At 45.2% G+C, this 24,952-nt stretch overlaps 1 protein-coding gene across 1 annotated transcript; it reads left to right on the top strand.

The window, feature by feature from the left end:
- Positions 1-13,652: 13,652 nt before the first annotated feature.
- Positions 13,653-24,176, top strand: Ptger2 (prostaglandin E receptor 2). Its single transcript, XM_059274510.1, has 2 exons — positions 13,653-14,614; positions 23,280-24,176. Exons 1-2 carry the CDS (start codon positions 13,772-13,774, stop codon positions 23,523-23,525), a joined length of 1,089 nt encoding a protein of 362 aa, XP_059130493.1. The 5' UTR covers positions 13,653-13,771; the 3' UTR covers positions 23,526-24,176.
- Positions 24,177-24,952: the final 776 nt, after the last annotated feature.

Below are 24,952 nucleotides of genomic sequence, written 5' to 3'. Positions count from 1 at the left end.
AAAAAGCCAGGCACCGATGGCGCATACCTTTAATCCCAACACTCAGGAGGCAGAGCCAGGCAGATCTCTGTGAGTTCAAGGCCAACCTGGTCTACAGAACAAGATCCATGTGGGACATAGGGACAGGACTACAGTTACCAGGCTTGTTCCTAAGTAAGTGCCTTTACTCGCTGAGCCCTTAGCATTAGCCCAAATATGAGCACTGGTGGTAGCAGCTCCCCACCCCCTTTTGATTCTCTGCCCTAGGATGACCTTGAACCCCCCAGGAGATAGAGAATGACCTTGAACTTCTCATCTTCCTGCCTCTATCCCTCAAGAACTGGATTTCCAGGCATGCACCACCACACCTGGTTTTATATAAAGAAAATTCATTTTAAAACATTTTTTATTTGAAGGCAGGCAATGTAACAAAGTTGGTAGAATGCTTGCTAATACAGAAAGCCCTGGGTTTGACCCCCAGTACCGTATGAACTGGGCATGGTGGCCCATGCCTGTGACCCTAGAACTCAGATGAGTGAGTCAGGAGGATTAAGTCAAAGGTCATCCTCAACTATGAAGGGAGTTTGAGGGATACAGAGGACACTGTCTCAAAAAGTAAAACCTTTGTATTTTTATTGTCATACCAATCAAGTGGACATGTCTAGAATGGGCCCCTTTTTTACAGTTTTGTTTGTTTGTTTGTTTTGTTTTGGTTGGGGATGGGAGGTTCGAGATAGAGTTTCTCTGTGTAAGGGCCAGATGTCCTGGAGTAATTCACTCTGTAGACCAGGCTAGCCTCAAACTCAGAGATCCGCCTGCCTATACTTTCCAAGTGCTGGGATTAAAGGCATGCACCACTCCAGCCCAACAACAGGTTTATTTTTTAAGTTTACATATATGTGTATGTATGTGTGTGTGTGTGTGCAGGTCCTCACAGAGGCAAAAAAAAAAAAAAAAAAAAAAAAGGTATTACACACTTTGCTGTGAGCCACCTTATGTGCTGGGAACCGAACTTCGGTTCTCTGGAAGAGCAGGAAGAATCCTTAACAACTGAGGCATCTTCGTCCCCTAGAACGAACTTTTTAAATCATAAGTCCTGGTATAATTCCTACAGTTCACTTTAGGTCCCTAGAGGCACCTCAAAAAGACATGGTGTGTTTAACAAATGCCTTGCGTGGCTTTAGAAGATGTGCCCTGTGTAAATCATACTATGGGCAGGAAAGGGGAGACATTTCCAAAAGAGCCCCCTAATATCTATTAAATAGTTGTAGACTTGCAGCCCCAGTTTTTAAGCATGCAGAAATTATATGTGGTCAGCAAGAGGACTACTATCAGGATTTTATCTAGTGACAGCTAGCACAGTTCTCCAAACCATCGGGGGCAACGAGCGAGAGCCACAGACATGCAGCTCGGAAAAGAGATGCTAGGACCCCAGTCTCCCGGCATCTTAGTCTGTTTTCTGCTTTTTAACAAAATACCCGAGTGAGGTATAAAAGCAGAGCTGTATTTCTTATCGCCCTAGAGGTCTGGCACTTGGCATCTGCTGTGTCGGGGCATGGCAGAGGGTGTGTCATATGGGCTGAGTGCAGGTACTGCTGCTTGGGTGCTTTTCTCTTCTTAGAAAGCCACTGACTGATCTTTAGATGCAGTAGAGCAAGGATGGATGAATGCGTGCATGGATGGACAGACAGAGAAGGACACTAATCCTGTCGTGAGAGTTCCAACCTCATGACCTTATCTAACCCTAATCACCCCAGAAGCCCCATAGCAACACAGAAATTTGAGGGTTACATTTCCAATACATGAGCTTTCAAGGGACACATTCTAGCCACAGCTTCTAGTCTTTGTACCCTGGGGAGAACCCTTCCCTTCTGTGGTCTGGACCCAGAAGCTTGCTTCTAAGGAGTGGAAAAGAGCAAGAGATGCTGAGGGGCCACCCCCACTGATTAAGTCCCAGAAATTCCTGTTTGTTTACTTGATGAAATCCAGCTGCCTGCTGTGAGCTGTGAAGAGATTCACACATCAGAAAACTGAAGGAGACATTGGCTAACAGCCAAATAAGGAGTAAAGCTCCCAGGCCCCAGTGCAGATGGAGTGAAATCCTTCAACAACCATGTGCATGTCCTTGGAAGCAAGTAGGACCCCCTGAGTTCAGCTGATACAGCACCAGCCATATCTTTCCCCCAAAACTGACTCACAATTATAAATATTCACGGAACCCAGTGTGATATTTTGATACATGCATGTTATATGCAATGATCAATCAAGTGTATTTATTATTAACAGATCTGTCGCCTCAAACATTTATTTTGGGGGCTGGAGAGATGGCTCAGCAGTTAAGAGCACTGGCTGTTCTTCCAGAGGTCCTGAGTTCAATTCCCAGCAACCACATGGTGGCTCACAACCATCCGTAATGAGATCTGGTGCCCTCTTCTGGCCTTAGGCAGAACAATGTATACATAATAAATAAATAAATATCTTTTTTAAAAAATTTATTTTGCCTTAGAAGTACTAAATAAATCCTTTCTCTTAGTTTTTCTGATACTACAACCACTGTTAACTCTACTTGGCTACAGGACCCTTGAATTTAATCTTTATATCTAACTTTATATTTGTACCCAGTCATCAACCTCTTTCTACCCACCCCCACCCTGCCTCCCACCCTTCCCAGTCTCTGCTGTTATTCTGCACTCTCCTCCTATGAGGTCACCTTCTTTCAGCCTTTACATATGAATAAGAAACTAGGTCTTTGGCTTTCTGTGTCTGGCTTGTTGACAATGTCCTCCAGGCCCATCTATGTGGCAACAAGTGACAGGATCTCGTTCCTTTTAAAATATTTACTTTATGTCTAGGAATGTTTTTACCTACACGTAGGTATGTGTAGCTTGTATGTGCCTGATCAGAAGAAGGGAATCAAATTACCGGAAACTAGAGTTAAGAATGGTTGTGAGCCACCTTGTAGGTGCTGGGAATCAAACCCAGGTCCTCTGGAAGAGCAATGAGTGCTCTAAACCACTGAGCCATCTCTGCAGCCCCTAGGATCTCTTTACTTTTATGTCTATCAAACATCTTGATTGCAGTCTCATGAAAGACCCTGAGTCAGAGTACCCAGGTAAGTCTGTCCAAATTTCTGGCTCCACAGAGCATGAGATAAGAATGTTGTCTTTAGCTGCTAAATTTGGGGTAATTATTTTTTGCTCTTATCATTAATACAATTAATTTAATTATAAATAGCACCAAGTTATATACAAATCCACTGCATATTTTATTAAAAATATGATACATGAAATATTTATAAGCCTTGATTGTATATTGGACTACAAAAAAAAACTCAACAAATGTGAGACAAGACAACAGAACCTGAACAATCCATTATCTCTGATTAGAAAACGCATTTCTAAGCCGGGCAGTGGTAGTGCATGCCTTTAATCCCAGCACTCGGGAGGCAGAGGCAGGCGGATTTTTGTGAGTTCAAGGCCAGCTTCGGCTACAGAGTGAGATCCAGGAAAGGCGAAAAGCTACACAGAGAAACCCTGTCTCAAAAAACCAAAAAAAAAAAAAAAAAAGAAAGAAAGAAAGAAAAAAGAGAGAGAGAAAGAAAAGAAAATACATTTTTATTTAAGTTACAAACCCAAAAATCTAATTACATGGGAACTGGACTTCTTTTGTAGGAATTATGCCAACTACACGTTACGTATCTTGTGCATTTACACCCAGAAATAACAATTATAAAGTGAATATCCATGTAGATGCAATGCCAGTCAATAAACAGAACAATGTCCATATAAAATGCCTTTGTCTGCCCTCTCTGGAAACAGACTGTCTTCTCCTCACCCACAAACACTGTCCTTGCTTGTGTGTGCATGAGTGTGTGGTGTATGCGCACATATGTGTTGTGTGTCCATGAGATCAGGAGTCAGCATCCAGTGTCTTCTTTATTACTCTCCACCTTTTTTTCCTTGAGACTTGTGCATTTATCACAGGTCTCTTGTCGAACCTGGAGCTCCCCACTTGACTAGCATTGCTGGCCTGAAAGCCCCAGGAGCTGCCAGGTTCCTGGGATGACAGGAACTAGCCATCACACCGAGCTTTTTAACGTGAGTGCTGCTGATCCAGACCCGGGTCCTCATGCCTGCATAGCAAACATTCCACTCTCTGAACCATCTCCCCAGCCTCTGGCCCTGCTCTGGAAACAGTGTGTCTTTGCTTTTTGTTTGTTTGTTTGGTTGGTTGGTTGGTTTGGTTCGGTTTGAAATTTTGTTACCTACTTGGGCATCAAGGTGGCTAAGGTGGCTTTGAACTTACTGTGTAGCCCAGGCTGACCTCAAACTCACAGAGATCCTCCTGCTTCATCCTCCTAAGCGCCGAGCTTACAAGCACGTGTCACCACGCCTAGCTCGTTCACTGAGATTCTGATGTGCTTTCCCTGTTAACGGGTGTCAGGCATACAGTATACTTAGAGACTGCTATTTGGAAATCCTCTTTCTGTGAAGCTGCCTCTCAAGCCTTTCCGTTTTTAGCATGCCAGCCTTCTCACGCTCATTTGTAGATGCCCTACCACATGAATTACCTTTCCTGTGCCTGTGACAAATGCACAAGAATTGGCTTAATGAAGAGGGGGTTGTTTTGGCTTGCATTTGAAGGGCACTGCCCGTCATAGTGGGAGCAGCTGGAGGCAGCTGCCTATCTTGCATCCACAGAGAGAAAGCAGAGAGTGATGGGTGCTTGCGTTCATCCCTGTTTTTCCTTACTATTCAATCAAGGCCTATAGGCTGCTCACAGTTAAGGTGTATCTTCCCACCTCAACTAACCTAAGTAAATAACCCCTCACAGGCATGCCCAGAGACTGACATCATCAAGGCGTGCCTGGAGGCATGGCTCTTCAAGCTCTTGGTTTGTCTCTTTTGAGACACGGTCTCACTATGAGCTGGGTTTGGCCTCTATCATGAGTGATCCTCTGTTTCCAGGGTGCTAGAATTACAGGGCCACACCACCACACCTGCCTGATGGAGGAAATCTCCACAAATCCGGATCTATTTGTTTCCTGGTGATCAAAAGGAGAACTAGCTAATGAGGGACACCTGACATCACAGCAGGTCCCTTCCTGCTAACTCTGGTTCATGGGTTAATTCCTGGGGTGCCTGATCTCATGGGAATTTGTATTCCTGAGAGTCTCTGGCAGTGCCTTCCTCCCACTGGCATTTGCGTTCCTGGTTGTGGTGGTTTGAATAGGAATGGCCCCCAGAGGCTCATGGATTTGAATGCTTGGTCACCAGGGAGTGGCGCTATTTAGAGGTGTGCCCTTGTTGGAGGAAGTGTGTCACTGGGGGTGGGCTTTGAGGGTTCAAATGCTCAAGCCAGGCCCGGTGGCTCTGCTCTCTTCCTGCTGCCTGCTGATCTGGATGTAGACCTCTCATCTTCTCCAGCACCGTGTCTGCCTATATGCCGCCATGCTTCTCACCATGATGATAATGGACTAAACCTCTGAACTGTAAGCCAGCCCCAATTAAATGCTTTCCTGTATAAGAGTTGCCGTGGTCATGGTGTCTCTTCACAGCAATAGAACACTGACTAAGACACTGGTAGTAAACGACTCCGAACTCAACCGGGCATGAGGCTTTTGGACCATCCAAGTGAGGTGAAATTGGGGTTACAAGCTCACAGAGAACCCCAGCAAACACATGTATGTAACACCTCATGGGCAGGGATCTCATTTTCTTTGTTGTACTCTCTGTCTGTTCAACTGACTTTTATTTTCCCTGTGGCCAGGGTGTGAAAATAGGTTTAGTTTTATTTTGACTCATCCCTTGCCTTCCCTTTGAGGCCTAAGTTTACGGTTTCTTATCAGAAGCCTCACTTTCAGTATACCTCTAATCTCTGAGCTCATGGGCCCTGAAGAGCAAAATAAGAACCAGATTTCCAGAGAATACCAAAGAGATGAAACAAAATCCATAAATTCAGAAGAATGTTTGCCCACCCAAAGTCAAATTAATTCATAACAGCATTGGTCCACTAAGTTATCAATGCATTTTTCAAGACAGCAGTACCCAGCACTAGGTTGATGTGTCAAAATTCTTATTTTTTAATCCCATTTCAGATGAAAGTGATGTGGGCTAGGAGGCAGAGGCAGGAGGATCTCTAGTTGGGGGTCAACTTGGGCTGCATATTGAGAACTTATCTCAACAGAACAGCCACAAGATTGCACCATGGAAATGAGCGGTCATCTCAGAGGCTATCACGTGCTATGACGTGGTAATTTCACAGCTCAGATTTAATTATGTAAACAGAAGCTCGAGTGACATTTGAGGGAGTGCATCAAACTCTCACGGAAGGTGACAGCTTGATGGTAGAGCTCTTGTCTAACACACGCAGGTGAAAGGAGATGAGGGAGGGAGGAAGGAGGGAGAGAGTTCAGAATGGTTGTTCTTGAGAACTGGAGGCAATCCAGCCGTCCGCCACTGGGAGGAGTGCTTGTTAGGTCACTACAGTTCAGAAAACGGAAATGATTGTTCCTGTGTTACTACACAGAAATCACTTGTGGCTGTGACCGTTTTATATGTGCTTTAGGGCAGAAAACCCTCCAAGGGATGTTTCCAACTAGGAATGTTCAAGTGATACCTTTATACTTTAAAATTTTATAGCTAGGTAAAATCAGATTTTTTTTTTCTTGTTATTTGCAAATGAAGTTTTTGGAGGAATTCTTATGTTGCTCCTCTAGAGGGAGCCCAAGTGCTTGATTATTGAGAAAGTGAACCTCCTCAGGCATCTCCCCAGGGGTCAAGATTTTAGAGCTGCAGAGGAGCAACAGTTAAAGACGCCACCTTTACAAGGAGACCCTCAGGCTCAAATTCAGCCTCAGGAAGATAATCGTACATAGAATCTTCGAGTTCCAGCTGCAGCAGCAAGTGCCTACCATCCTAATACTTGGGAGACTGAGACAGGAGGGCCTCAAGTTTGAGGCTACAAATTGAGGCACAGTGCTGTCTCAAAACACAACACAGCACAACACAGAACAGAACACTGAAATCTGTCTCTCCTGCTCTGGCAGTTGCAAAAGGAAATAGGGCTTAGCTTTGGACAGTTCCAAGTGGCTCAGCCACTTTCTACCTCTGAACCCAGCCTCACCTGTTGGTTGGATTTGAACTGATTTTAAGTTAAGGTGCATAATCTCTTTCCTGTAACCCAGTTGTGCAGCAAAGCTACTTAGAACCCGAAACAAAACAAAAAGTCGCAGAGCAGCATCTCGAGAAGTTTTCGTTTCTTCTTCCATTTTCATGGGCTCAGACAACAATCAAGGCAGCAAAAGCTGGGGCCGGGAAGAACCTGAGAAGTTTCCAGGGGCATTGGTCCTGAACCGGGAAAAATTTCAGACGCTCCTAGAACTCTCCGGGCTCACGGGCAGGGGATCAGCAAGTGGGTGTGTCCATCCTAGAATCTAGAAGCAGAAACGGCCCATGAAACTCTTATTTGGGGAAGGCTTGCTCAGGAAGCTCATTCCTTCCTCAGTCTGATGGATGAAATGAAAAATTGGGATGGTTTATTGCCATTTTAGACGTGGAGCCTTGCCCCACACAGTGCTGCACTCCCTCGCCTGCTTGGAGGTGCCTCCCGCCCACCTGATTCACCCATTCCACGTAGTAGCTGATTACTGCTGATTGTTATTACTCTTGTTGTTAACATTATTGTAAAGATGATGAGGCTGGAGAGATGGCTCAGCGGTTGAGAGCACTGGCTGCTCTTCCAGAGAACTGGAGTTCAATTCCAGCACCCACATGGCGGCTCACCACAATCTGTGACTCCAGTCTTAGGGGCTCTGACACCCTCTTAGGCGCTCTACGTCACCAGGCATGCATGTGGTACACACACATACATGCAGACAAAATATGCATACACATTACATCATAAATAATAATTTAAAAATAAATCAACAAAGATGATGTGTACATGCTAAAAAAAAACATGATTGTTTAGAAGCAAAAGAAATACAATGATACAGTATGTTGCTACCACTGAGAAATGACTGCTATGGACACCTTGGCTCACCTCCTCCCACCTACTGGTGAGTGAGGTGTCACTCAAGTGGGACAGTGTTTTGTTACCTCCTTGCTTCACTCCAGTTTCTCTAACTTTACACACACACACACACACACACATACACACACACACACACACACACACAGAGTTCCACCTGTCTAATTCTAGTCTAAATGCAGATTTCTGCACCACGTTCTCAAAATTCCCTTTTATGCACCATTTGTTCAGACCACAACCTGGTTCCAGGCCTTGTTTTGCCTCAGAACCCAGCTTCTTCTTGGAAACACACTAGCTTACTGAAGCCTTCTTGTGTGGCTGTCCCTCCTGAGTGGCTTGCTTCTGCCTTCTACCCTGCTACACTTGATCTCATTTGGATCTGACGTAAAAGAAGTTGTGAGTTCCAGTTATGTCTTAGACCTAGAATGTACTAGAAGTTGTACCTCCTGTTGTTTTTTGTTCAAATCAGAGAAAATAAGCATTGATTGGATGCTAAGATTCACTTTTGGGTGTTGGCAGTTCGGCCTTTTAAAAAAATATAATACATATATTATATTCGTGTTTGTATGTGTGTGTGTGTGTGTACATGAATGCCACAGTGCATTGTGTGGCAGTCAGAAGACAACTTTTGGGGTCAGTTCTCTTCTTTGACTGTGTAATTTCCGGGATCAAACTCAAGTCTGATGACTTTTCATCCAACCATTAGTTCCTCTTCACCTCCAGCCACAAGAAAACAATCTGTAATGTTAATTTTGTCTTATGTGACTTTCTAGGTCCCAACAACCACATACTTCCATATTTTAAGAGTAATTTAACATACTTAACTAAATCACTAATTTTAATAGGAATTACAGGACATAGGTTTTTCTGATTCTGTCTTGCATTCTACATTCTTAGTTAACAGTCTTCTATACAGTAGAGCTTTCATCATTTGGACATATTTGGTTAACTTCAGATACATTTCTTATAGAAAGTTTGGATACTGTTTAATTCTCTCCTTGTTTACCAATTTTGAAACCAGGAAGTAAATGTACCACCCATTTCAAATGAGAACTACTCCTCTCTCTCTCTCTCTCTCTCTCTCTCTCTCTCTCTCTCTCTCTCTCTCTCTCTCTCTCTCTCTCTCCCTTGTGTGTGTGTGTGTTTTAAAAAGGTTTTTGACTAATGCAAAAGCTGTTTCCAGCCTCTTCTTTGCCTGTTTCAGTGTTCCTGGAAAGCCCTTTGCTTTTCTAACGCAAAAGCAGACGAGGGAGGAGGGAGGAAGTCCCAGACACAGGACACACCGTCTCTCCTTTTGCCATGCCTTCACTGCAGATGGAATGCCTGAACCCATTGGGGAGTTGTATGGTAGCTTTGCATGCATCATCCAAGCCGAGCAGAAAATGTCATCCAGAATCCTTGCACGGTCCTAGGCTAGTGCTAGTCACAAGTGACATGTTACATGTGATCTGAAAAGCAGCAGAGAAGCAGCATCATGGTGTCCCTGCTCTAAAGAAAAAATGCAAGGCTCTGGATATGTTGGTGGCTTTCACACACTCCCCGTGATCTTGCTTTATAGGACATTGCCTGGACTTGAAGCTCCTCGGTCTCCATCAAGGGTTTCTTCAAGTCTCAAGCCAAGCACATCTTTAGATCATCAAGCTTTCTCTGCAGGATACTGATGCCACTAAGGCTGGAGGCAGTAAAGACACATGCAGATCCAGTTTGTCCTCAAAGGCTTCAGTCCTTCATGGGTTCTGGCTTATCTTCATCGTTCTGATCTGTTCTTGCCCTCCTCTACGACCAGAGTTCCACTCTGACTGCCATTCTAGCTGGTTCTTAAAACAAGAACCAAATACAGCAACAAACATTGTGCCCCCCCCCACCCCCACCAATCCCACTGGGGAGGACACAAGGCAGCACTGTCTGACTTCTGATATGAAGAAAGTATTTTATGTATCAGCTTCCTGGTAGGGAGTCACATATAGCTTGAAATGCATCCGGACTGACTAAATGTACCTTTAATCAATATAATGTAGACTGTCATGTGGTTACTGGCTAACATATCGAGCAAAGCAAGCTTTGTGCTGAACAGTGAATTCTGCATTTGTTATTGCTAACAGTGGACCCATTTCTCTGGATGAATCTTGACTAGCCTAGGAAGCAACCTGCACCTTCAAGGGGAAGAGCCTGGCTACACAAATCCAAAGCATGGGGAATGACCGGCTTGGAGGATAGGAAGCATCCATCACCAGGCAGCCTACAGGAGAACAGATCCTCTGTGGGCTATCACCAAAAACCAGTCATTAAACCCCATCTCTCCATTTTCCAGTAACTTCTGTTCGCTAGAGGGAAGTGATGTGACCCTTGTCTAGTTTCCTACAGGGCACGGATATGTTCTTAGAACTCTCTTCAAAAAAAATTATTTAGACACACACAGAAATCATGAAGTAAAGATTTGGTGTTTTGAAAGATGTAGATACTGTGATAGAACCATGCAAGCATTGCTGTTAGCTTCCTCCATGTAGTTCTCCTTTCCTTCATGGTTATCTTTGCCTCCTTTTGAAAGATGACCTACAGGAAGTATCTTGCTTTCCAAAGCCCTTGAGTTACAGATACATAAAGGAAAACTATGAATTTTAGATTTCAAGTAATAGGTATTCATCAGAGTTCTTCAACAAAGTAGAATAAATAGTTTTTGTGTCTCTCTCTGCATATGTGTGTTCTGTATACACAACCATATGGTGCATAATGTTTTCGTCAGTAGTGTACTTTACACTTAAACTACAAAACTGCCTAGCAACAACCTTCTCAAACGGTATCCTCACCATTAATTTTCATGTAGCTCTCTATGTGGGACTACTTGTAAAGCTGATGTTGAAGTTGGAAGAGGTCTCAAAACTGAAGAGCAGAGGCTTCTGATCTAGTCAGCCTGAAGGCCTGAGAATCAGGGACCAAAGTGCAGATCAATGCCCAGGATCAATCTGGGAACCAACCTTCCTCTGTGTTTCTAGTTCTGTTCAGCCACCAACAGACCAGACGAGGCCCACTCACACTGGAGCAGATATCTGCCTTAGTCAGTCCACAGACACGGATATTACCTTCTTTTAGAACACCTTCCCAGATACGGTCAGACTGTTTAATCAGCTCCTGGGCACGCCATGCTTGGTTAAGTTGACATAACTTACTAATCGCATGGTGTTCCCCAAATACAATGGCCCCACAAACAGGAACTGAAAGTTAGCAAAGCTTTATGGCTCAATTCTAGAACTGAGGGCGTTAGTATGTTTTCTGTTAAGAAATTCTAGATTCTGGCTAAACTGAACTTGTCCAGAGATGCTGATACTACAGTCGGAGACAGGAAGAAGCCACTTTAAACTACAAGATGAGACTTTGGTTTACTGGAGCCAATCTGATGGCCCAGCTGAGGAAGCAGGGATGACAAAGTAACCATCCAGCCAAGCTTCCGAACTGCCTAACACAGTAGAACTGATACCTCTCTCTGTCCAAATACTGGAGTCAAACAAACAAACAAAAATGGTTACTTGAGTATGTAGCAACTGAAAGCATGTAGTAATTGGTAACATATAAGCTCCCAAGAATTAGAAGACTCAGCTCTGGTCTTTTTCTTGTGACAAATCCACCCCTAAGTAGAGATTACTCACTGAGACCCAAAGCCACCTGTACTGTAGAACAACTTCCTTGCACCTGAGATCAGGGAACTCCCTGCTTAAATGTTTGCCTTAAACCTATTTCTGGGCTTCATACTAGCTTTTCCCCCAAGCTTTACCCAAGGCTGTCCCACATGCATGGGGTGTGTACCCTAGGGTCTGAGGGGCTATCTGTGAGGAAGGGATGTGAACAGAGCTTGGGCATCAGAAACTAGATTGTCCACACACCTCTTCGAGAATCTTCTCACAGTATACAGCTGAGTTGAGGTGAAGATTAGCAAGTTAAAGGCAGAGTTTGGGATGAGGATCTCGAATTGTTCTCTGGCATCCATTAAAGTCTGCGGAGTCCTGCCACCATGTACTCATCTAGTGGAAAGCTATAGACAAATACATAGAAATAGTGGAACAAGAGGTTGTAATGAAAACAGAAAGTATATAAAAGCATTTGGAAAATAAACAGTGAAAACACTGCAGTGGAATCATGCCAATTCTTCTCATCTGCCAGATCGCTTGGGATAAGATGGGACAAGATTGCAAAAAGGAATGGTCCCCTTTGGGTGGCTGGGTTGAGGATGCTACTGGCCTGCAGTTCACAGCCTGAAAGAAAACTAGATGAGTTTTGGCACCCACTCCATCCATGCCCTACGAAGGTTAGCAATGGAGCGAACAGCCGATGTTGTGTGAAAATGAACCTGGAGGCTTCGCAAATAAATTCCGCTTGCCTTATTTCGCTAGAAAACCATCTCCCTGTACTCCAGTCCCCAGGCCAGAATCATGGTGGGCTAAGTCACAGGAAGCAAGGTGTGCTCCTCAAGCAATCTTCTTCCCTTTGCTTTTTCTTTTTACCAGGCTCCTGTGCAAACCTTTCCCAAAGCAGTCTCTTTTCCCACGTGAAATATGCTTTTTCAAGTAGCATGCAATTACCTACATTGTCTGTCAAGCTGGATTTGAAAATTTCAAAACATCGGTGCAGTTTCACTACTCTGTAACTATGACAACAGATGCTAAGCAACTCTTTGTGTCAGCTCCATTGTGAACTGGCCAATTACCAACACACTCCCAGGAATGAGTCTTTCCAATAGGCCCTCGTGGTTAACTGACCGTGAAAAGGTGAATGAATGGCTAAACAGCCTATCAACAGTTTCTTCAAGACTGAGCTTGAGTAGAGAACATTTTGTGGCCACAAACATGACTCTAGGCGATGACAAAAACCGTTCCTGTTTTGTGTTGTTAAGGTTGCTTGAGCAAGTTGTCATTTGTTATAGTGCTGGCATAGGAAAAAATGAAATGTTGATAACTGAATCAAAACAACTAACTGTACAACAGGCAGCTCGGTGGTGTACATGGTCCCACTCTTTCGATGGACAGGCTTGCTTTCACTTCCAATTTTTGTCTCACTCACCCTTGTTGAGTGTCTTCTTGGGAATGCTTTTAAAAAACGCAAAACAATAACCTTTCTCATACTGTTCTTACTTCAAGTTGTCTTGAAGTCTTAGTTCCTCGGTTCTCTGCATCTCACAGGACTGGGTCCTCCTAACTTCAGTTTGCTGAGTTGGTTTGCTTTCCTGTTACCTCAGCCTTACTACCCTGCTCTGGTTCCCAGCCATCTGCTAGGGCTAAAGGCTTCAGAGCTGAAGTCAGACGACCCTGCCACTTACCCGGGTACTCCCGCAGGGAATGTAGACCCTACAGGCCGCCTCAGGGTGGACGCTAGGACCTCCTTCTAGAGCCCAGCTAGTGTGTCTCGCCTTGTCCCGGCAGCAGCTCACAGACAATGAAAGTTGCTCGCCTGGAAGCCACTACAGGGCCCGCCCCCGGACTTCGCGGACCGGGGTGGGGGTGGGGGCTGCTCCTCTATGCTGGCGGCAGCAGCTAGAGCGGGTGAGGAGCCTCCAGGGTGACCTGATGCTTCAGGGAAGTGGCCACTGGGCGCGCAGACTGGAGACCCGGGCGAGGCTGCCCTTGGCGCGAGCTGGGGGCCCGGAAGGGAGCTCTGGATTTTGGTCCCTCCCCTTTTCCCTTCTGTGTCTTGGAGCACTGGGGCGCTCAGACCCTCCTGCTGTCAGGTACCAGCCTGGAGGAGAGCGCATCTCTCCTCCAAGCCCTCCACCATGGGCAATGCCTCCAATGACTCCGGGTGGGTGGAGGACTGCGAGAATCGTCAGTTGCTCCCCTCGGGCGAAAGTCCAGCCATCAGCTCCGTGATGTTCTCCGCCGGGGTTTTGGGGAACCTTATTGCGCTGGCGCTGCTGGCGCGCCGTTGGCGCGGGGACACCGGGTGCAGTGCGGGTAGCAGGACCTCTATCTCCTTGTTCCACGTGCTGGTGACAGAGCTGGTGCTCACCGACCTTCTGGGGACCTGCCTCATCAGCCCGGTAGTGCTGGCTTCCTATGCGAAGAACCAGACCCTGGTGGCCCTGGCTCCTGAGAGCCGCGTGTGCACCTATTTCGCCTTCACTATGACCTTCTTCAGTCTGGCCACGATGCTCATGCTCTTTGCCATGGCCCTGGAGCGCTACCTCTCCATCGGGCACCCTTACTTCTACCGGCGCCGCTTCTCGCGCCGTGGGGGCCTGGCGGTCCTGCCCGCCATCTACGCGGTCTCCTTGCTCTTCTGCTCCCTGCCGCTGCTCAACTACGGGGAGTACGTCCAGTACTGCCCCGGGTCTTGGTGCTTTATCCGGCACGGGCGGACTGCATACCTGCAGCTGTACGCCACGGTGCTGCTGCTGCTCATCTTGGCGGTGCTCGCCTGCAACTTCAGCGTCATCCTTAACCTCATCCGCATGCACCGTCGGGGCAGAAGAAGCCGCTGTGGATCCTCCGGCAGTGGCCTGGGTGGCCATGGGTCGCGCAGGAGAGGAGAAAGGACTTCGATGGCGGAGGAGGCGGACCACCTCATTCTCCTGGCCATTATGACCATCACCTTCGCCATCTGCTCCTTGCCTTTCACAGTAAGTCACTCGTTTGTTTCCACAGCCCAGCCGCACGCAGCTTTTCTCAAACTGCTTTCTCCCCACCCTTTCCACCTCCAGGCACACATTGGCAACTTGAAAAAAAAAAAAAAACGCCCTAATTTATAAAGGTCTACTGCGTTCGCTGCTTTTCCTTTTCACCTTTACCCACTTCCTTCCACCCCCAGCCTTTGCGCATGAACAACATTGCTAAGTTAGCACTTCTATGCCCTACAGGAACCTTCTCCATGGTCCCTTCCCTGGGTTGGTGGGGAACTCAAGAGGAGGGAGTCCCTTCCAGGTTAGGACTGTTGTTGCTGTTAAAATCTGACCACTGGAGCCCAGTTTGCTGGCCTTGACCTTGAGGCCTCTTCCCTTGGTGCTTTCGTTTCTCCTGGGCAAAACGTAGTTGCTGACCCACAGCATTCAGAGGGCCCTTGATGTAGCAGTTTACAGACGCTTTCATTTGACTTTAGGGATTTTAAGTTCAAAAATCTAGTTGACGGGCTCACCAGTTTACATATTAGAGTACCAGTCTGCGTGGGCACGAAAATGAGAGGAAAGGACCAATTGTTGCGTAGTGCTTTTGGCATCCCTCACAGGAGACCCTTGTAACCCCTTACAAAGTATTCTCTTGATGTCACTGTCAGAAATACACATACCCTCCGTTCTGTAGCTGTGCACTTCATGAGCGCGAAGACACACGTAGCAAGAGCTGGTACATCTCAGGGAAGGGGAGAAAAGGCTGCCCCGGGAATGGAGGCAGGGCCAGGGTAGAAGGATGGGCGCTTCCCAGTTAGAGGGACCATTAGCTCTAAATAAACTAGTTCTAAAATAGATCCTGAGCTCCTAACGTCTAATGTGGAGGCAGAGTCAACGTTGGAGCCTTTTGGCCTCTCACGGAGAGCTGTAAACGGGATTTGGAAAAGGGTGATATGGACGGGCTAACCAAAGAGACCTCACTTGTAGACGATGTAGAAATAGCTCTTTCCTGTCTCCTGTCCTCATCAAGGCTTCTGATTGGTGCCATCTACTCATCCTCCAGGACAGAAAGGGATTCACATATGGACCCCATTCCCAAGGAACGCCCCCCCCCTCCACTTCTCAGCCATGTTATCTTGGCTCTGCTCCCTATTACCCTCACACTTGTCATGGGAGAAGATAGTCTGAATTGGTAAGTTATACTTAGCGGGAAATGAGATGGAGCTGGTCAAGGCTCCCTCTTAAATAATGAATTGGGCTGTGGAAGGTGGCATCTCCCTAGGCACCCCAGCAGGAGAGTTTGTGTTGTGGAATGTCGTGATTTAGAAACCAACATGGCACCTATGCTTTAGCTTTATGGGCAGAGTGTTTTGTGTTTGGGGTCATTTTTACTCAGAATAGCAAGAACTGTTTTCTATGTTCCTCAAAAGTGTGTCAGACCTCTAGTCAGCAAGGAGTAGCATTCACAGCCAGAGCTGGTGGGACCCCCAGTCAGTTCCTCAGCTCTCTGGCAGTGGAGGAATACGGGACTCAGGAAATCCAGAATTCGTAATGAACAGTTAATGCCAGCCATCACCTCAGGTTATGAGCAGAGTGGAATTCTTCCTTCTAGGATGTCAGTCTTGGGCCTCCAAAGTTCAGGAAATAAAACTCTCGAAATGGGAGGGGAAAAGCCCAGTATACTGAGATAATGTCAGCTCAGCTTCATGTATCACTAGTGTGACACCAGAAAGACATAGGGCTCTGGGTGTGAATTTCTACATCAATTCATTGTCTTTCCAGTAACCTCCAAGATGCATCCTACTGTGCAGATGAGTCGAGTAACTTCCTCCTGGGCTTCTAGTCCCAGAGTTTCGATAGAAAGTCCCAAGCACTGAGTCCATCAAGTGTTAATAGCAATAATGTCCAAAAGAAAGCCTCATTTCAAGAGTTACATGGGAGAAGATCCAGCTCTGGTTTCACAAGAGAATTGTGAACGTATTGTAAATATCTGGACCACCTTGTCTCTTTATTCCAACTTAATAGCTTTAAAAATAAGACAGCAAGGACTTTCTTCTCCATGTTAGCGCCAACTATGTTTTCCGTTTCCCTTCTCCACAGTCCTGTGAAATGCAAGCCCGAGACTGAGATTTTAGGAGACTGGCTAGGGTAAATGCTAGTCTAAATTAAGAAATAATCAGATTACCCCTCACATAAAACCTTCTTTTGATGTCCATAAAACTTTTCTTTAGTGATTAAAAAAAGCATGTGGTGTTTAGGAAATGGCATTACTTTGGCTGTCCAATATGAAACCATGCATAAGACCAACAACATATTCCAAACTGTTTATCCACTAAATGAGTATTGTATAAATTAATAAATTCCTCCTTATGTTAATCAGCTGTTGTCATCATTTCACAGTGATAAATAGAAGCTGTTTTTCTTCCCGAAATGGAACAGAGCATAGGAAACATATGAGCCTTCCATTCCTGTCTCAAATACTGTTTGTGTCTCAATTTCCAGCCCACACCCAGTCACTTTCTCAGCACTTTGCTAATTGTGGTTAGCTTCTGGTCATTTTAAACTGTTTTCCACATGCCATTAGGATAAAGTGCTTATGCATTTTGTTCAGTTCTGAAATTTCAAGACCCTACCATTGGCTCACCCTAAAAATATCTTCATCTTTACAAATTCTCCAGGGTTAGAATTTCTAGGTAAATCTGATTAGTGGAAATCTGATCTTTGCACCATAGAAAAAAATCAAAGCAAACAATCCTGGAGTTTCCCATTCATTCCTGGTATTCCTTGTGTAAAATGTCATGTCAAAAGGTGATGAAGGTCTGGTTTGAAATTAGCCAATCACAAAGATATAAACTATAAATATTCAGGTAGCTGTGAAAGAGAAGTCTAGACATCCCTGGTGCCCACAGAGAACTTAGTGTGGCGATATGTGAGTAAATGCTCACCCACAGCTAAAATGCCCTTTATCATTGAGACATCATTAGTGAAGTGTTTGACTATTGTTGGGACCATTTAAATACACATCTCCTTTTAAGAGAACGTTCCTCTGTGTGAGTGGTTTCATTTGACATCTCCTGCTCTACCGATTTGCTATTCTGCAGTGGTGACTGTAAATATAGACAGTTATGATGGTTTTTAAAATGTAGTCTGTACGAAGCATCACCTTTTCACAACAGAGAGTTAGAGTTTTATATCCACACCTTCAGCTAGGTGGATCTTCACTATTATTTCAGGCCAGGACTTCAGCTTAAAAAAATATATATCACAGCTTTTTGAGATCACTTCCTTCTTCTTTGGCATATCAACAGTCCATCCCTCACAGTATGAACTTAAAAACAAATAGATACCGTCATTTAAGAATGCAGTCAGCAGATATTTTCCCAGGTGGAGGCTTAACTCTCAGTTAATCTACAACTTGCTCTGTTCGCTTGGCCTCTCCTGTCCCCTGTTTTGAATTTATGACCACCAATTCCCATCCAGGTCTTCAACCCAAGTCTGCTGCACCTCAACTCACATCACTGGGGTGTACTAAGCTCCATTTCTCTGACAGCATTTTGCTACCTAAAACTGTTCCCTAAATTGAAAGCAGGGTTAAGTACTCTGAAATTAGGGCACGTGTATAATATGAAGGGTCAGAGAAAGAGCATTTAGGGAAGGCTGAAACTTCCTGTGGACAAGGGGTGTTGATTTCTGCTCTGTGGGTAGTACGTGTGTTACTGTCTGGGGCCTTGTCTGAGTGTGTCTTCTCTGACAACTGAGAAATTAGAGGGCAGGGAGAATCTCAGTATAACGGTAATCTTCATTGTAGCAGCAGGGAAAGTCTCAGACACAGCAGACAGAATCAGCAGGTACAGAAAGGCATTTATTAGGGAAACACACACACAGAGCAGATACACAGAGAGACAAGGCAGAGGTGAGCCGGGAAAGCTGAAGCCCCACCTCTCCAGAAGGCTGGGTTTAAGGGTCTGTGAGGAGTCTTCCTCCTCCAGTTTAGTGTTGGTCAGTCTGGACAAAGACAGGGAGGCTGACAGCTCTACAAGTTTGAGGTAAACATGTCCTGATCCAGCCTTGAACTTGTCTTGCTGGTCCATCAGTGAGGGTAGGGTAGTGGGGGTAGGTAGGGTAGCATGGAGTGCAGGGGGGGGCAATTGGTGGGAGAAGAAGACATGTCTTAAAGGTCTTCAGTCAGGTATATGAAGAAAAAGCTGGAAGTTTGCCAACTTTGGTATCTGTTTGTGGCTCCTCTCCCTATCTGTCTGCCTATCAGAGATCTGACTGACTCCCTCCTAGCCTTTCACACGGGTCACTCCAAAGCCATCTGTGAAATATGTTTAGGGGACTCCTGTGTGGATGAATCACACTGTCCGTCATTTCCCCAGAGCCACTGTCCTGGGCTGTATCTACTTGGTCATCACTGCAGTTCCAAGACACACAGTGTCAAGGCCACGCTCATGCTGGAGCCATACCGACGCCCCGGTTTTTTTCTTATGAAATAAAGTAGGCTGCAGTTTCCATGTGCCACAGACATGTTTGGGGAGAAAGGGCTTTTTTAAAGCATGCCCCCCCTACCACCACCATCACAACAACAACAACAACAAATTAAGAATTAAGTGGGCAAAGCCTGTGGCTAGGACACCGCACCATCTTACAGAAGGCGGATGAACACAGTGAGCGCGGCCTGCCAGTTCGCTGTTGGTCAGTATTGATGATGAAGAAGTCCCAGGGAGGGCCACACAGTTACTTTAAAAAGGGGCCACAGTTTTCCCATCTCTAAACAGAAGAGTGATAGCCACAGGCCTTCATGGCACCCTTGAACAGAAGTGTCTGCGTATCTCTAGTTCAGGTAGTCGCTTGTGAATCTCACAGGAAGCTTTACGTCAAAGGCTTTGTGTACATGGCTCAGGATACTGCCTGACATTGAAGTTGGAGCCCCACCACTGCGGTTTGACTCCTTAGGCAAGGTAACCAGTCTTTTAAGCCTTTGTCTCTGAAATGAGCCTGCATTCTGGGGGGGAGGGGGAGGTTGTCAGACCCCCTGAAGTCCATGTCTTAGCCAAGACTGAATATGTCAAAGCCAGGCAAGTGAATGTTTTAAATCTCCCCTCATGATTTCACTGATAAGCCAAATGAAGTACTCATTCACTCTAGAATTCTGAACCTGCTTTGTATGGCATTAAAGATAGGAGAATAGTTTAAATGATAACCCCTGGCCACTGCCAAGACGAAGCTTGCCATGGGCAGCTGCCTCAGACATGGCTGAAACAGCAGATTCCTGTCTGTCACTCGATATGATGTATCACAGCTCTGTAGTCTTTGCAAAACCTGGGGTGGGGGAGGTCAAGAAGTTAACTCACTGGATGCATTAGACTAGCACCTGACATTTTTCTCATAGCAAGTATATTAGTAGTATATGCCAGAAGGCACAACCTCTGAATTTAAATTTTAGGACGTCACCAATACATCCCTCATGAATTCCCGTGTCTCCCACGTGTCAGCTGTTTGTTAAGAACTGAGGGTCAGCCATAGAGAGGGAGGAAGTGCAGCTGCACGGAGGTCCACACTCAGTTTGGAGGCAGGTGATGGTAATAGAACTTCTTTTTTTTTTTACATTAAGATCAGTCAAGTACATTTCCAAGAGGAGATCCATGAGAAATTCAGGCAGGGCCAGTGCACAGGTCAGGATGCAGGAGAGGAAGATGGGTGGCAGGTTCTGAGCTGTGGTCTCTCTTGGGGTTTCTGCAGGAAAGGCATGTCAAGGTGAAAGGATTGGGATTGGCAAACCTGGATAGTTAGGGCAGGCTGTCAGCTACAGGGCAGTCCTTAGCCGCCTGGTCACAAGACCCTGGATCATTAAGGAGGTTTACTATGGGTTATGGGGTCTATAGAGGAGGTATATCTCAGGACTTCTTAGTAATGTAGCAAAGACATACTCCCTATGGAGCCTTTTATTGGTTGCAATAATTAGCCATCCCAAGGAGGGGCAGTCTCTCCCCAGCTAGAGACTTTTAGACATCTAATCCTCATAAAAGGGTTGGGAATGTAGCTCAGTGGTAGAATGCTTGCCAAGCATATGTGAGGCCCTCAGTTCAAGTGCCAGCACCATAAAGAAAAAAGCTCACCTCATAAAGTATCATGATATGTCAAAGTTGTAATAGTTACATGACAGTGTTGAATGTTCTTAGTACTGCTAAATCGTGCACTTGAAAGTGCTAAAAATGGTTACGTTTTATGTTATGTGGACTTCACCACAACTTAAAAAAGACATTGACTCCATAATAATGCACAAGACCAAAGGTGGTATTCCAGCCAGAGGAGAAGTGACAAGCTGCCGGGGAGATGAAGACAGAAGACGGAGCCTACATCAAGGGAAGGTGCCCGAAGTTGGCCTCTCTTCTAAATGCAAACGAATTGAGCCGTCTCCTACAGAGTACTGGCTACCTTCTGAAAGGCATATTGGAAGCACTTCTAAAGCTTACCCACCATCACACATGAAAAGAAAAAGCAGCGGCCCAGAATTGCTCCACCCTTAAAGCAGCTTTCGCGTCTCATTATCCTATCACACTCTACAAGATCAGCAGCTATGACGTAGGTTAGTCTGTGCTGAAAACCTGACTCATCTTCATGAGTGGCGCTGGAGAGGAAGGTGCTCAAGCCTGTCCATGCTGCTTGCGTGCCCCACTCAGCATTACTGTGTTCTCTACAAAACTGGATCAGAGACAGCTATGAGGTTCTCTACAACAGAGTGCTCTTATTTGTGTATGCTGTGTGTGTGTGTGTGTGATGTATTTTAATCTATCAGAATTATGTACACTATTACTGAGTTTCTCCCTCCATGCTGACCTCTTGAACACGTCATACTGAATATTTTGCATCCAGAGTCGTGTGGCAGACTAGAAAACTACTGCCCCATTGCATAGCCTCACCTAACTTCTCTCTGAGGTCTGAGAAGCCCACCATCAATTCTTCTTTTTCCTTACTCATCTGCCAACTCTTTTCTCCATTCCTCATGCCAAGATTCTCTGGCATAAACACCTCTGGCTGCCAAACCTTCCCGCTATTGTCCTAACATAAGCAACCCGAAGACGACTGCTTTTCTCTCTCCCTATAATTTGTTTGGTACATCCAGTTCCCAGATGCTGCAGAGTAAGTACCAGGGGAAAAGGAAGGAATGAGTTATTTTGGGAAAAGGGTGTCGGGGAAGAAGTGGATGGCTTCCCTAAGTCACAGACTAGGCCAGAGGATCCCTGGAGCATTAAGAATTCATGTGTTAGATGATGAGGTGTGATCCACATTCGATCTCCTCCTCTCTGTAGGCTGGAATGAAGAGGTATGGCTACCAAACAGGTACGGTGCCCTGCCAGTCTTACCAAACTGCTGCATTAAGGCAGAGGAGAGCACCAATACTGGTCTGAAAATGCTGACCCCCATATAAGAATGTGTCTGTCCACTCCCCAGCGCTTAGGACATCATTCTGAAGGCCCCTGCTGTAACACTGACCTGGATGTAACACACACTCGAGCACCACACCAGCACCAGAAATCTTGGGTTTGTACCCTAACTAGGCCACCAAACAGCCTTAGGTCCGTGGTGAGTGACCTAACTCCTCGGTGCCTCTGTGTTGTCATTGGTGAAGTGGGGTCACAACTCACTCACTCTGTGGAGCACTATTACAGGAGCACCATTGAAGCAGCTAACGTGTTGCTTCCAACAACCCTGTGAAGTAGATGTGATATCACCCTTACAGGCTCACAGCTTCTTGTCCACGATACCAAAGTTACACAACAGAGTTAAATTCAAGCCATAATAGTGTAATACCCAGACCCAGCACTCAGTTGCTTTCTCTTGCTGAATCATGAATGATGATGGTCGAGTCAGGCCAGCTATTTGGAAACGTAACATGTTATTCCCGAAGCTTACCTCCTCATCTGTTAAAGTTTCAGTAGGATTAGGAAGAAAGCAGGTTCATGACCCGGAGTGCTTCACAACACATATATTGGGCTACTGATAAAATTGAGCTAATAAATATTATTATCATTACTTACTGATATTATTAAAATATTCTATTTGGCAAAGCACAGTGGTCCCCACCTGTAATCCTACCTGGGAGGTTATAGGCAGATCATGCGGTTTAGGTCAGTTTGGGCTATCTAATGAAGGGAAAACAGATTCTATTCTAGGTGCCTAGAAAAGTTTGTTCCCTTCATTTCCAATGACAAGACTAGAAAGTTTTGTGTGATTATAACCCTTAGGGTACTTGGGGGTTTTTTGTTTGTTTGTTTTTTTGGTTTTTGGTTTGTTTGTTTTTTGTTTGTTTGGTTGGTTGGTTTTGTTGTTGTTGTTTTGTTTCTTTGTTTTTCGAGACAGGGTTTCTCTGTGTAGCTTTGGTGCCTGTCCTACAGCTCACTCTGTAGACCAGGCTGGCCTCGAACTCACAGAGATCCACCTGGCTCTGCCTCCCAAGTGCTGGGATTAAAGGCATGTGCCACCACCGCCGCCGGGCTAGAGTATTTCTTTTAAGTTCACAGAAAAATGGTGGTTATGATTTACGTAGGAGACTTTTGCCACCCACCCTTTCACTGCTCACCACCACACAAAACAAGGCTAGACCTCAAGAGACAACGGGATCCAAGTCTGCTTGCCTACAATGTAGAACTAACACCATTTTCCTCTCTTCTTCTTTCAGATCTTTGCTTATATGAATGAAACCTCTTCCCGAAAGGAAAAGTGGGACCTCCAAGCTCTTAGATTTTTATCAATTAACTCTATAATTGACCCTTGGGTCTTTGCCATCCTTAGGCCACCGGTCCTGAGACTAATGCGTTCAGTCCTCTGTTGTCGGACTTCATTGAGAACACAAGAAGCTTCACGAACTTCCTGTTCTACCCAGCCCAGTGCCAGTAAACAGACTGACCTTTGTAGACAGTTGTGAGGACGCACTTCAAGAGGGAGCCTCGGCAAACGCCTTTAAACAGCCTTGCTGGAGAAACGTTAAGAGCTGGCGTATAAACAAAATGAAGCTGCCCTGATGAAGCCGTGGTTTGACTGTAGATCTGATGACAAATCTTTGTGGAAGTCCCCTGAAGGATGTCTAGAGCTCACCTTATGTGGCCTTTGAAGGACAACCAGCTGCGTCTGAGCCCCGCTTGATTTAAGCTTTCCTGCTGAATGACAAAGCATGTGGTTTTGTAATTTGTTTAAAACTCTGCGTGGTGACTGTCTCCTGTTTTAGATTTCGATGCCACTGCTGTTACAAATGCAGAGTGCAGTCAGGCCAAATGAAAACTCATTCTCTAGGAAGTCAATTCGTGCAAGCGATGAAGCAACTGAGGCGGACAAGTGGTTGTCTTGTGACTACTTAACGGACTCTTTGTTTGGACCGTGAAGTTGGAAGTCACCGGTCCCTTTTACTGTAACGCTGTAACGTTTGTGTGTGGGGGTGAGTCCTCTCCAGTCACTCTGTGCCCCCCTGACAGGGCGGCACTGATTTGGTCAGAGGCGGTTTGGTTCACCCTTCCCTTAGGAGCCTTGTCCTGTTGTCGGGTTATTTATTCTGTTTGTCTATTGTGATGATGCTACTGAAGAGGACTTCAGGAATTTCCTTCTCAAAAAGAAATAATTAAAAATAAAAAGAATTCTAATGAATGCTCTTCAGGTTTTTTTCGGGGAAATCTTTTTCACAGTTGTATCTGAGGCCAGATTTTAAGAATCAAAATCTGAAAAATCGAGTCCATTCTTCAAGTGCACTGGAATCCTTCTGGTGTTGCTACTAGGGATGTGACTAACACGCACATATACTTTACAAGATTGATTGTGTCACAGCAAATTCTTCTGTCTGTATTTTTATTTAAGGAACATACTTTGACTCATACTACAGAAGAAATCATGTAACTGTGAGTCATATCTTAATGTATTTCCAAACATTTGGCATGGTGTAAACTCAGCACTAAAGTATTTCAGTAAGCGTGTACATTTTAGTCAGAGTTATGGTGTAAACACATCTGAAACGCTACAAACTAAACTATAAAACAAAACACGGAAAAGTGGAAGTCTTCAGTTTGCAGTTAGTGTAGACATGGAATCTTTTAAGTGAAATGAAAGTTGAAAAAAAATCGAATTAATTTTTGGCAAGCTTTTAAAATGTGTGTTTGTCATAAATTAAAGTTTTAAGATATTCAGTGGAGTTCTTGATATTCAAAGAGAGTTTTGCTTTCAGTTTTCTGTCTTCTAACATGGTCAATCGAATAATATAATTGCCTTATTTGAGAGCAACAAAATTGTAGGGTGGCTGTTATTTTTTAAAATTTAGTTGTTTCTCAGGTTTCATTGTTTACTCGATGCTGTTTTCTATAATTAGTT

The sequence above is a fragment of the Peromyscus eremicus genome, chromosome 9 (assembly GCF_949786415.1).
Source record: "Peromyscus eremicus chromosome 9, PerEre_H2_v1, whole genome shotgun sequence".
Classification (NCBI taxonomy): Eukaryota; Metazoa; Chordata; class Mammalia; order Rodentia; family Cricetidae; genus Peromyscus; species Peromyscus eremicus.
This window is presented reverse-complemented; position numbering and strand designations above follow the sequence as displayed.